Genomic DNA, 13,998 nt, shown 5'->3' with positions numbered 1-13,998 from the left:
AAAAAAAAGAAAAAAAGGAACGGAAGAAACGATACTTACATACCATATATTAAATTCAACGCAAGATAAAATTCTTAAACAAAATTTATTCTAAATATACACAAATGCAGGCACTAATTACCATCACGTTCACCACATATTTACTCGTCATTTGAGAAGTGATTTTCGAGAATTCTGGAAATGAAAAATATGATTAAAAAACACTTACTTCAAAAAAATTTTTCCTTTCGGATAGAGCATTCAAATTATCGAATGTATAAAACAGATATCTAAAAAATTCACTACAAATCAAAAAAAAAAAAATTCTACTGCGAGCATCAAATAAAACAAACTTGTTTAGTCGAAGTCATCCCATTCAATATATCTTTGAAAGAATTCACTGTTTTTGACTGCTCAACTAACTGAATATTCAAATTTGCAATATGTTCGTGCAAATTTTGTAGCTGAAGTTCATAGCTTTTTCGAGTCATTTCAAGCTCTTCCTGAAGCATTTTATTCCTAGTGGAAGTGTGAAGTATTTTACACCCAGAAAAGAACACTTCCAATCTAATGGAAAAAACAATTATTATTATTCTATCAATTAAAATAACCTTCAGTGCTGATTCCCTGACTGTTACAAGATTTAGCTCCTCGCGTAGAGTTTTATTTTCTTGCTCTGACAATTTGGCTAATTTGAGAAGATCTTTGCACTGAAATTAATATCCATATTTTTTTTTGTTGAAAAGATAAATAGGAAACATTTTAAATAGATGCAACAAACTTCATGCTTATAATAGAATGCTCGACTACGAATATACTCGATATCAGCATGTAAATCACCAATCCGTTCTTCGAAATACGAACAAATTATATCTGCATCCTTACAAGGAAATTCTGACACTTCAATTCCAGATTCTAACGATCTAAATAATTAGATATCATTTAGTCTATTATGCAAATAATACCAATGAAGTACAAGATATTGCCTATCACAATAATTTTAAGTAGTACAGATTGAGAAACTTTTACAGAATGAACGAATGGTACGAAAAACATGAATAAAAATGCTCGTTAAAATAATACTACTTAAAACTCTCACTTCATTGACTCTAATTTCGTTTTGAGAAGTTCATAATCCAAAGTGATCCGCTCTTTTTGCTTTTCTAATTCAACAATCCTTTTCGTTGCTAATTCCATCTGAAAAAAAAGAGTTCGACTAGGTGCAAAAGCATTGAAAAAATGAGCAGCCAAATTTTTAAAACTTTCGATGTCATAAGTAATTTGCTTTGTTGATTGAAACTTCTGTTGAACTGTCATATTTGATCATAAATTAATATCATATATTATTAAATTTACACATAATAAAAAAGAGAAATATACTTCTGATTTCCAAAAATCGGTACCTAATCGTGTACATTTGCTATTTGATATTTGCTCCTGTAACAAAACATGTACACTCACATTTTTAGAAATGATATCCATAATGTAAACATAAATAAATAAAATAAATAATATACATCGACATATCAACCGTCACTTCATTAAAAATAAATATCAACAAATATACCTCCTCATGTTTAGTTTCACCATCATTTTTGTGAGCTATTTCTTTCACATCATTATTTGGCAATAGTGAATCTAATATAGGAGAAGATACAACTTCCGTGTTCTCAGAAACAACTTCTTCACTGGAAATTAAATTTTCAAATTACAATTTAAAACTACACAATCCAATATCCCCAAATTTCCTTAATCCAATTAACTACTTAACAAACCAATATTAAAACATACTCTTTTAATTGACTAGAATTCATAATTAGCTGTACAAATGCTGCAAAATTATTCAAATTGCGCTGCAACGATGTCAAACAATTATTTATGCATTCATTGACACAGCGTAATCGTTTTGTAGCTGTTGGGATACGATTTTCGTTAAAAATTTTTGCTGCATAAGCACGATTACAATCTGTAAAAAAAAAAAGCTATCAAAAATTCGTTCATATTTCATCTACTACTTATTTACATTTCTATACAAACATATCTAATATGCTGTAACAATTTACCCTGTAAATTATACCTGCTAATGATATTTTTAAATCTTCGATCAGTGAAAATAAGCTTAATGCAGATTGATTACTGTCATCTTTGCATTCAATTTGTTGAGAAAGAGCAATGAGAGATCGAAGAAGTGTAAGAAATGAAATTGTCCAATTTTCGTTACATTTGCTTAAATTTGCACCACACCATGATACCCGATTTTCATCAACATTGTTTTCACTGAATAATTCTTGCCATTCCTGTAATCAAAATTAAATATTACAGAAATGCAATTTATTTAATCTGGCATAAATTAACAAAATTATTATTTCTATTCATACAATTAAAATATCGGTTTCAATCATTCATTATCATGAATTCAATTTTTGAATAAAATTTATTTTAGCGAAAAAAAAAGATAATGTTACATTATAGGAGAAAATTAAGTCATCCTCATTAAGAAGAATGCTGCTATAAATAATAAACTTACTGAACAAGAAAACAATGCGTTACTTATAATTGAAGTAATTCCCGTGCATTCAGCAGATAAGTTACAGCAACTATCATCAGCATTTTTCATTAGAATAGTTTCAATGCTACTTGAACAAGCTTCAAACATATCACAACTTGATAACAATCGGCGTCCATACTAAAAAAGAAAAAAAAAAAAAAACATTAGCATTAATACAAACAAAACTTTCTCGTAATTTAGTAAATTTATTACTACTAAGGTAATGTACAACATCCTACAGTACTATGTGTAAAATCCAATTCAAACTGTTCCACTCTCATATTTTTTCCTCAAATGTCTAGAAACATTATCACATTATGATTCATATAAATGAATTACGAATGTATACTGTTGCATCAATTAACAACAATTTGCCCTAGACATTTGAAAAGTATATCAGTGACAATTTAAATTTAATCAAATAAGCATAAATCCGTCAAGAAACTATTCTAATACAAATAATGTCTAAATGCTACCAAAAGTGTCTTCTCCGGTAATTTTTCCATGTTACTATCATTTGGATAGATTGTAGAGCGCTGCTCAAACAATTGCAATAAATTTGCAAATCCAGCTGTTAGCATTTTTGCCATACGTAACGCATCTAACCATAGAACTTGCATTGTTTCCTTCCTAGCAGCAGATTCTTCAGAATTCAATACCTATAAAAAAAAAAAAAAAAATTAATTAAACGGATAATTTTCAGGAAATAAAAATTGAAAATTCAACGTGATCCACAATCATGCTTCAGGAGATATTTCATTTGAAATTTAATATTCCCAAAATAGGCATAATTTGTTCTCTAGAATTAATTTTCTGAATAAAATAAAATAGAAAATACCAAATTTTGACTTCCCATAGCGCTAACTTCCACCACTGATTTGTTCTCGGGAGCCTTCTGGATTTTAGATTGTTTTTCCACATTACAATTCCTAAACAAAAAAGAAAAAAGAAACTAAAAGATATCGTAAAATTTTATGCCATATGTAATTAATAATATATGATATGAAAAATAAACAATAAAGTTCTCCAAAAAATAATCAAATAAATTATACTTCTAAAACAATATATTGGAAGATAAAGAATGTTTCGTCAACAAATTTTATTCTTCTAGATGGTTGATCTTAGTCCGAAGTGACATACTAGTCCCAACTTTCCAGATAATGATAAATTAAATAAGAAGATAAAGCAAGTTTTAAAGATAATTAAGTCCCACTAACAATGTTTGATCAGTTGCTATATTCTCCTTTATTTTTTTAAGTTCTTCTTTCAGCTTTCCGTTTTCGATTTCAAGAATTCTATATTGTTCATTAAGAGCTGATGTTGTTTCTGTATATTCATTTTCCAGTTCGGAAATCTAAAATATTCAAATTTCAATCATAAGAAATTTTAGATTATAAGAATGAAAAAAGAACACGTAAAAATTTTTGGTCATTACGCTGTTTACCACTAGCAAACAATTGTTGTCATTTATAATAACCTACTTAACTTGAACAACGACAACAACAAACATCAACATTCTTTATGAATTTCATTTTTACTTCAAAAATAATAATTAACTGCATCAAAAGTAATAATACCTTCTTGTGTAGTGTTTCATTTTCTATCACTTTCTTTTGTAGTTCCATTTGAAGAACTCCATTATCCAATTCAGTTGAACGTTCTGCACGTGTATTCTTTTGAAACAGCAACCCTCGCTTCTAGAAAAAGAAACAATTCAGAAAGAGAAAAAAAAATTTGAGATAACAATTTTTTAAAGAAAAATTCTGACTAAAAATATCAACCTTAACAGATGTCTGCTTAATATTATCGATTTCATTCTGCAATGACTCAACCCGTTTCACTAACTGGTTATTCCGAAATTCAAATCCTTCTTTTTCATTTTCGAGTTTTCGCAATGTTGATTCACTATTATGCAAATCAATCTAAAAAAAACCAGAAAAAATCGAGAGAAAAGATTAATTTTGCAACAAAATTTTTGGTTCATAAATTGCTGAGATACGAATACGCATTTAAAAAGAAGAAGCAAAAGATAGGCATTGCAAATAATGTAAAATATGTACAATTAGTTTGAAATGTTATATTCTTATTATTATACTAAGTGCCTATATAACAAATGCACATAATTTTTTATCCTTTGAATAATCGAATTAAGACTAAAACATAGTACAATTCTGTTTCTGCTTATATTTCGTTATCAAAAAAAAAAACCATACGGCAGCAGAAACTGCTTTTAAATCAAATTAAATAATCGCTGGAGATAATAATTTAGAAAAACATTTCTGGAGACAAGAACTGCATGAATGCTTACAGAAAAAAAAAAAAAAAAAAGACATTTGCAAAAAATATAGATAACATCGTAATAGGTTAAATTAATCAAATAAATACGTAAAATGAACAATTTGCTATTTTCTTTTTGTTTGCTTTAATTTAGTTCGTAAGCCACTCACCGATAATTTTTCATTTTTTACTTGCTCCGCAATAACCGCATTTTTCAACGTAGATATTTGAACTTTTAGCTGCAAAAAAAGTAATGTATATTAGAATCTTTAATTTTAATATACCTCTCTGCTGGTTAGTAAATAGCCATGAAAATTGTCTCAAATGTTTTATTAATTCAAACAAAGAAAAAAACAAAAAGAAAACAATGGAAATAAAATTACACAGTTTAAGCATATTAAGTCAGCTATAAGTTCATAAGCTATCACAAAAAACGAAAAATTCTAGCAAATCTTAATTACAAATTTTTAAGAGCAGAAAAATTAGCTATGAAATATAAATTTGTCGATCACCCTGAGCAACCGGAACTCTCAACATTACATTCAAGCATGCATATCAAACATAAGCATGAGAATTTGTCATTTTCCATCAAAACAATTCAAATCTAATGCCTAAATCTTAGCAGAAAACAGGAAGTACTTTTCCAGTAATACTTTTTCCTAGAATTTTTACATATTTTTTCAATGAAAAAAAAAAAAAAAAAAAAAAAACTAACAAAACCTTAGCATATTCAGCAGCAACTCGTTGATATTTGGTATTGATATCAGCATTCGAAGAGATTGTTGACATCTACACCCAACATCAACTCTTCCTACCGCAATTAACTTCACTTTCAATCTGTCAATCAGTTGTCCGGAAAATTCAAGGACAAATACACATAATGGATATGTAGAACAACGTATTGCAATATAGGTATTTGAACAAAAATAAAAACTGAAATTTCAACTGTAATTTGAAATAGTACATCTTTTTAGCTTGTTAATCATATCCAAAAATTTATTTTACAAATTACTGATATATTGATAAAATATTATCACCTAAAACACTATATGTTATACTATCTTGAAAACATTTTAGCACTAGCTAATCCTCTTAAAAAGCTAATTATTGAAAATTTTTTTGCTTTTTTATTTAGGAATTGTAAAAGATATTTATCTTTACGAAATATAGTGGCTCATCTACAACAATAACTAAATTCCTTATCTTCACTTAAAAGCTTTCATTATTTTTTTTTTTTATCAATAATTATCTGAAATATATGAAAGGAAGAAGAAAACGAAATGAAATCGGCAAAAGAACAGTATAAGTATAAATATTACGAGTATTTCAATTGAATAGTTACATAGATTAAATATTTAAACAAAAAGAAACAAAGTTTATTTTCCTTCAGAGGAACTATAAACAAAAGAGTGATGATGATCTCAGGAATTGTAAATGAAAGCAATGTAAAATATGGATTAAAATAATATGCAAAGATAGTTATTATACAATCGACTTGAATAATAACTTAAATTTTTATAATTTTTTCTCCATAATATTTTTTTTTTTCAAAGCAACAAGTTCAATTAATTGTTTTCAATAAGATAGAACATTAAGAATCAATTCAATAATTAAATATCAGTGCAAAATTTCAATTGCTTACAACAATAAAACCATACGTATTTGAATACGTCCAACAATCACAAATTCATCAACCGTTCCCTAAATTGACCGGATGAAAAAGATGCACAATGAGAGAAAGACAGAAAAAAGAGAACTAAAAGAAAAAAGAAACCAATAAATGTCAGATTATTTGACGAGAAATTATAAAATCACATAGTGGTAATTAAAAAAGTAATATCTCATAATTTAATTTGCAATAGAATTAAGAAGTTACAAAATACTATTAGCAACTCATAATTCTAAATTTTGTCATTTATAGGTTGCAAAAATTAACAAAAAAGAAAGAAAAAAAAAAGCAGCACTAACTAGATTTAAAAATAAAGAAAAACCCTCATCATTCATCATATCACAAATAAATTGAACAAAATATCTTCGAATGGGAAAGCAATTTTCTTCTTCTTCACAATTAGTTTCAAATTCAAATTAATAATTCAAATGGATATTGCATGTAAAATAACAAAAAGGCGAAGATGCATTAAGATAGAGTTCCTTTCTTGATGCAACAATAATTAACAAAAATATGCAATTGCGAATACGACAAAAAGTGGAAAAAATCATAATGCCAAAAGCACAAAAAACAAAAAAAAAAAAAAAAAAAATATATATATATATATATATAAAGAAGCCATTATTAATGATGTTTAGATATGGAATGTCAACAAATAATGAATGTTAATAAACAAATTTTTAGCTAATTTATTAAATTTCTTCGTCTTTTTTTCTCTCTGCAATAGGAAATGAGGATTTAATAACAAAAAAAAAAAAAAAAACATATAATTCTCAGGAAATCAATAACATAACTACATCCATTATATTGCTTATTTTATCTGCTACTTTTAAAAAATCCTCCAGTTAACAAATTCTGTTTAATTTATTCAAATATTTTCTGACCATTCATTTAAAGATCTATCCACTGATAGTTTGCAATTGCATATATCTTCAATTCAAATAGATCCATCTTAACGGTAAACTATCAACAACTCAGCAACTATTTCAGCTAAAAATGATCATACTAGAAATGAATAATAATAATAATAATAATAATAATAATAATAATTGATAAATAAGACGCATAAATTTGAATCAAAATAATAGATAAGCACAGAATCTGATTAATAAATGTTTTCGGATGGAATAAACTTCTGAATTAAATTAAATGGAAGAGAAATTACATTTGAAAGCATCGGAATAATACAGTGTAATGAAGTAATACCATTCATCATTCATTACATGTGCTATCATCCGTTGCTGTTACATTGTAATCAGAACAAAAACTGGAACAAATCCAGTTACCATTTGGTGGAGTCGATAAACCAACACAAAATGTATGATAACCACGATCACAACGATCGCAAAACATCATTGCATCCTGCAAATACTCATTTAATTGATTATTTCACAAACATACACACACATATACAATTGCCTCTGTATATATATAAAAAAAAAAAAAAAAAAAAAAAAAAAAAACTTAGAAATAAATTTCAAAAATTATTTCTCTGAAAGTTTAAAAAAAAAAAAACTCATATAAGATAAGTGAGAAAATTACGTATGTCTCGAGCTATTACAAATCGCTAAATTATAATTAAACTTGAAAGAAGGTACACAATGAATCGACGACTTAAACTAATTAATGAATCCCAAACAAAACAAGTTAACAAATCTTGCTTCATTTGATAAATCAAGAAAGAAAGAAATAAACACTGAAATCGAGAATAATATGAAAAGGCTCTTGATAGATTTAAAATATCGAACAAACCGAACATTTCACATTAACCCTAAACTGTAGACAAAAACGTAAGTTCAAAATATTTCTCAATATATATAGATATTAATAATTAAAATAATTATAATCAGAATATTTCCACTTCTTACTCTTGCTTTCTTCCATTTTTTTTATTTATTCAATCACTTCGGAAATTTGCTAATCCCAACAAAATACTGGCCAATTACAATAAGCGTATTTCACCTCATTATCCGGCTTTTCGCATATAGTACATTTCTTGCATTCAATGCAGTTCCATCTATAATTCAGTGCAACCTTAACGACGTGTTCCGGTAAACCAGCACAATCCGGATGTACTACATTATTGCAATTAGAACAGGATAATATTTGACGTTCCTCGTTTTCACCGCATATCGAACACTGCTGTTTAGTTAAATCCTATAATTAGAATAGAATGATGGTTTTTTTTTTTTTTTTCTTTTTTGCAATTTTATCAGATATTTGTGTCAGCTTCTATCACTTTCTTTCTCAGATTAATATCTTAAATTAAATCCACAATATTGTTAGTCATTGACAAATCATGTTTTCTTGAAGACACCTTCTTCTCTTATTTTCTAGTAATATATAAATTTTTGAGTAAAATAAGAAATTTCTGTGATGAAATGATCAACTGTATCAATTTAGAGAAAATAATTAAAAGACATTACCAATTCCGACAACAATATAAGACAGGAAAAATTGATGAAGAGGAAAAACGACAAATGAATTTTTTTTGAAATCGTTGCCTTCAGCGAAAAAATCTTGTTCCTCTGACATTTTTCATCATAAACCTCTTTTCTCCACATAAAAATGAAGTTATTCCCACCATTTATTCAATAATAGGAAAATTTTTCTTTTCCTTCTTCTTATCTTTCTTCTCAGAAGAAACTAAATTCTATAACTTATTGAAATCAATGATTTTTTTAGAGAAAAATGACAAGAAGAAAAAATTGATGGAACATGAGAAGCATGACGTGAAACTAGTCTAACTACTATAATCAAAGATCAATTGCGTAGCTTTTCGTCCTCTTTGTATAAATAAATGAATTAATAAGTGGATGAATTGAAGAAGCAAACATATAAAAAGGCTATCCACTATTCACTTTTTGACTATCCACTCATTATGCTTCAAATTCAAAATACCAAACTTTGTTCGTCCTTTTGTTTTTGCTCTTTCGAAAATTTTGTACGCTTTATATGTCTAAAAAAAAAGTAAACTATATTTCTAGAGTGATAAGAATTTACTACATTTAAATTACTACAACAGTAAGATATCCTCAAATCAACATAAACGTATTATTTACTATTCATAGTACTATGCCATATATCCATGATTCTCTGAAAACTAAAAATGCAGCTACAACAATAGCAATTCGAAAAAAGTAACGTTGCAAAGGCAAAAAATTTCCAAAATACTGAAACAACAATGTACCTGCCAGAAATGAATCCAGTCGGTTTGGAGATCAGAATAATCGTTATTTTAAGCATTTAAGCTTAAATTATATCTTTTCTTTCAATATAAGCTCAGTATTGGATAAAAATTTTGTTACTTAGTAACATTATTAAAAAGCCATATATTAGTGCCACATACTCGTAAAAAAAAACTGAGAAGGCAGAAGTATTTAACAAACAAGATATTTAGTAATACTCGATGAAGAAAGACGCGTAAAAATGCTAAAACAAATAAATGAGCACAAAATATAGAGATTAAATAAGCTAAGGTAGTTAATTTTTATTGCATTACCATCGATATTATTGAAATATCAAGAGATTCCTCGAGGTCCTTATCTTACTTTTCGTTTAAAATCTGAATTGCTTTTAAGCATTTTCGATCTTTAGCTGATATATTTGTCATTATGTAATCTCATGAAGGTTTCAAATTAATTTGCTTTTCTGAAAAAAGGGAGAAAAGATGCTATAAGAAATAAAGGATTGATACCAATCACGCGTTCAAATAAAAAATTATAAAAATGATAAAGTTTTAGAACAGACATGCAATTTCTTCCAAAGATGTTGAAAAGTCCTTTTCTACGCTCAGGAAATGTAATCCCTAAATTTTGAACCATAAAAGTCAAAAAGAAATAAAGAGCTTAATCCATTGGGAAATGAAGGAATAAAACTATCTACAAATGAAAACAATAAAAATCTAACCAAACATTAATCAAAGAATGAATTTTCATGAAACACCTGGTTAAACCTAACTGAATTACTACCATATACACTCCTAAATGTGAGCCTACAATAATCAAGGCACACAATTTTACATTATACAAAAGAAAAACCCTGCAAAAGCAACAACACACAAGCAGAACGAAATGAGTTAATCTGGACGATAGATTACAACGTTTTTTTTTTCTTTTTTTTTTTTCAACAGCGTTCTAAAAAAGAAAAAATCATTTGTAGTGGCCAACATCTTGTATGTCGTCGGCAGCAACTCCGATCTTAATTCTTCAAGCATCGTCTGTGATGCAAAAGGTCCAAATGATCATTTTCATACGTACTCGGTTAGCGTGAAAGCTTCAAATAAATAAAAAAACAAAGTTCTACTTTATGAAAATTTAAAATTTCAATTCTTAAAGCAAAGATTTTCGATTACTTCAGTTGTCGATAACAAAACGAGCGGATTCCTCCGACCAGTACATCTGAAGATATCAACAAATTGATGACACGTTAATATCAGATGACTGGATGGGAAATCTCGGTTAATAATGAGGAAATGTGAAAGCAGAAAGAAGAGAATATGTCAATTCATTCCATTTTTTATTTTTTCTAAGAAATGAAATAGCAGATATATAGATAAGAAATGATCAAAGATATTACCTTATCATTTGCTATAATTTTATATAAAAATTTGGAAATGAAGAGTGGAAATGCATCAACATCTCATATAATAAAATACACTGACCTGAGAATCCATTTTATTTAACGTCGTTTTCATATCATCATTATAATTAGAAGGTAATAAAACTGGAGGTGGTATCTCGAGATGATTATCATGCTGTCCAGCATCATTACTGTCAGTATTTGTTGAAGACGTTACTTCCTCCTCATGAACAATCACAGGTAATGGTGAAACAGGTCGTTTAGGAGGTAAAAGATAATCATAATCCAGTACCGTAGATAACGGCAATCGACGTAATTCTTTTGGTGTAAATCTTAAATTTGCAATATAACATGAGTAAAATTCAGTTTGCTGAAACACAAAGGCATTACTGAAACAATAAAATGATATTCGGAAATCATGTATACTTTTTATAGAAATGTTGATATTGGCCATGAATAAGTGCAGCAGGATAGGGTCCTGGCCGTGTATATTCTGGAGGCATCCGTTTCCATCGATTTTTTGAAGACTGAATGATCTAAAAATAGCAGTACTGTTTATTTTTGTACACATGTGACAACTGAACTTCTCACTCCTAAAATTATATAACATACCGAAGTTTGCAAATCCCAAAAATAACGCCGTTCGGTTCGTTTAATTGCGTTCATTTCAGAGTTAAATTCAAAAGCGCTCCTTATGGCGCTCTTCCTTAGCTCATCCATCTTCTTTGTATCCAGTTTTATCTAGAATATTAAATGCCTCACTCGAAATAAGTCTTACTCGAAATAAAAATGTCTTCTTCTTTAAATATCTAATTAAAATAACAATAATAACAAACATACAGCATCTAGCCGCTTCTGCTCTTCTGCCATTTGCAATTTCACTTTATCAGCTGCCGCTCTCTGGTATTCCTAAAGAAGTAAAAAGATTGATAACAATCGAAGTAAATCGAAGTTACAACAATCGACAGAAAAAATGCTTGCTGAAACGTAATATTTTATTAAACATTGGTTACATAAAAAAATCTGGCATATGACTTACTGAATATATAGCTGGATAATCCGAAGCCATTAATTCATGAATCTCAATTGCTCTTAAGGCTGTCAGACCATGCATTTCTGGAAATATAATACGCATTCATCATGCATATCACCTAGATTTGGACATTAGCTTACAAAAGTTCCTACAATAATTAAGAAAGAGGTGGTAAAGCCAAAATTTTTTCACTGAATAGACGGCCACAATTCTAATAATAGTTGTTATATTGAATTTAGAAGGCGCCCATCTAACATTTTTTCTTAGTCAGTAAAAATAAGAAAAAATAACATAAAAATAGCAAAAAAAAAAAAAAAAAAAAAGAAAGAAAAAGATACGACATAAATAACATACGTGCATAACTTAGATTGCTAATAAGAAAAATACTAGATTTAAAATTTACGATGTTCATTTATAGCTGTAGCGAGTTTATAATTAGCCAATAAATATTCTCTCTCGTTGATTTCAATGGTGTGGCGGCTTAATTCAGGATACTTCCTTTTAAATGATTTTACGTCCAACAGCTCCGCAATTTGTTCCTAAATAAAATATTATGCAACACTGAACTGCAATGAAATGAAATATAGCTATAATGTGTGATATTCCCATAGGGATTGCATGCAGCATAACAATGATATGTTCAACTAATCCGAAGTGCGAAATGACATATAATCATCATCATGGCAATTTAAATGACTTATAGTCATCATTGTGACAATCCAAGTATTAAAATAAAAACAAAACAAATGCGCATTATTTCCAATGTCTATTATAACTCTAGTCATGAATTTATCACAATGCGATGAAAAGAGATTTCAACACAGACTAAATATGTTACTGTAAGGAAAATAGCCAAACTTTTGCAATGACAGAGAAATACAAAAAGAAATATTAAAAAAATATCACGTAGAGTTTAAATGGCAACAAAATCCTCATGAAATTAACAGGGTAATATAAAATGACAAAACCAAAACTATTAATAAATAGCATAACGGTAAATTTATGTTGCAAACAGCAATGTTAATTAAAATGACATAAAATCGAGTTGGGACTTACCTGGATAAAATAACGTTCGCCTGATTTCGGTGGCCATTCATATTCGATAATATGGCTTGGTTCAATATGCATATGTGTTGTATCCGCTGTAATGACACGTGTTGATGAACTTTTAACCATGCGACCTTCTTTGCCACCTGCAATATATTTGTCATATCAAAATATGAAGGGAAAGAGTTTACAGTAGGCTGAGTGAAAATATATGGGCATAAGTTAATGATTATTACCATCTTGCAATCTAGCAAAAAAAATCCGAATATTTTACTAAAAATCTTTGCAAATATGTGTTGAACATCCATAATTAGCTCAGCTAGAAAGAAATCGTTAAAAAGTCATTATAATAAGTGTTTACTGGAAAGTTTTTGAAACATTGGTGCTTGATTCAAATCAATCAAATTCATTAATGAATGCATAAAGCTAATCAAAAATAGATGGCTAGAATTACCAGTTTTTGGTGTTCCCTCAGCAGGAATTGATTCCGAATCCGGAATTGGCAAAGATAATTTTGTCGATTCATTACTGATTTCATCAACAACTGTCGTTGAGGTAAGTATTGATGTTGGTGCTTCACTTAGCTTCGAACTAGACGATTCATCTCCACCTAACACAATATCCATCACTAAAATTAATTTATGAAACATTAAATGAAGCTGTAAAATACTACAAAATGTTGACGCTGTAACTCAAAAGAAAAAACAAAAAAAAAAATATTTACAATTTACAAATAAACTTTTAACTTCTCAATGAAATTTAACCTGCCCCCAGTTAAAATTATTGGTATTTGAAACATATACGATTATTAGTAAAACATAATTTGCTGCAACAAAATCACATATCTAGAACCATACCGAACGT

At 28.3% G+C, this 13,998-nt stretch overlaps 2 protein-coding genes across 2 annotated transcripts; both read right to left on the bottom strand.

The window, feature by feature from the left end:
• Positions 1–147: 147 nt before the first annotated feature.
• On the bottom strand, positions 148–5,593 carry Bm9385 (LOC129285 protein, putative; the record flags this gene model as incomplete). Its single annotated transcript, XM_043081374.1, has 17 exons — positions 148–174; positions 333–482; positions 591–689; positions 761–902; positions 1,079–1,176; positions 1,360–1,416; positions 1,547–1,667; positions 1,771–1,945; positions 2,057–2,276; positions 2,507–2,665; positions 3,004–3,186; positions 3,366–3,456; positions 3,745–3,881; positions 4,105–4,224; positions 4,309–4,449; positions 4,975–5,043; positions 5,525–5,593. The coding sequence occupies 17 exons, from the start codon at positions 5,591–5,593 to the stop codon at positions 148–150; spliced, it is 2,058 nt and encodes a 685-aa protein (XP_042937308.1).
• Positions 5,594–7,685: 2,092 nt separating this feature from the next.
• Positions 7,686–13,784, bottom strand: Bma-phf-10 (phf10 protein, putative; the record flags this gene model as incomplete). The annotated part of the gene is made up of 10 exons (XM_043081373.1): positions 7,686–7,835; positions 8,436–8,630; positions 11,137–11,386; positions 11,481–11,590; positions 11,667–11,795; positions 11,895–11,963; positions 12,094–12,170; positions 12,491–12,626; positions 13,144–13,280; positions 13,589–13,784. 10 exons carry the CDS (start codon positions 13,782–13,784, stop codon positions 7,686–7,688), a joined length of 1,449 nt encoding a protein of 482 aa, XP_042937307.1.
• Positions 13,785–13,998: the final 214 nt, after the last annotated feature.

Source organism: Brugia malayi, assembly GCF_000002995.4.
Source record: "Brugia malayi strain FR3 genome assembly, contig: Bm_v4_Chr4_scaffold_001, whole genome shotgun sequence".
NCBI classification, from domain to species: Eukaryota; Metazoa; Nematoda; class Chromadorea; order Rhabditida; family Onchocercidae; genus Brugia; species Brugia malayi.
Note: the sequence above shows the minus strand (reverse complement) of the source record. Positions and strands in the feature narration are given on the sequence as shown.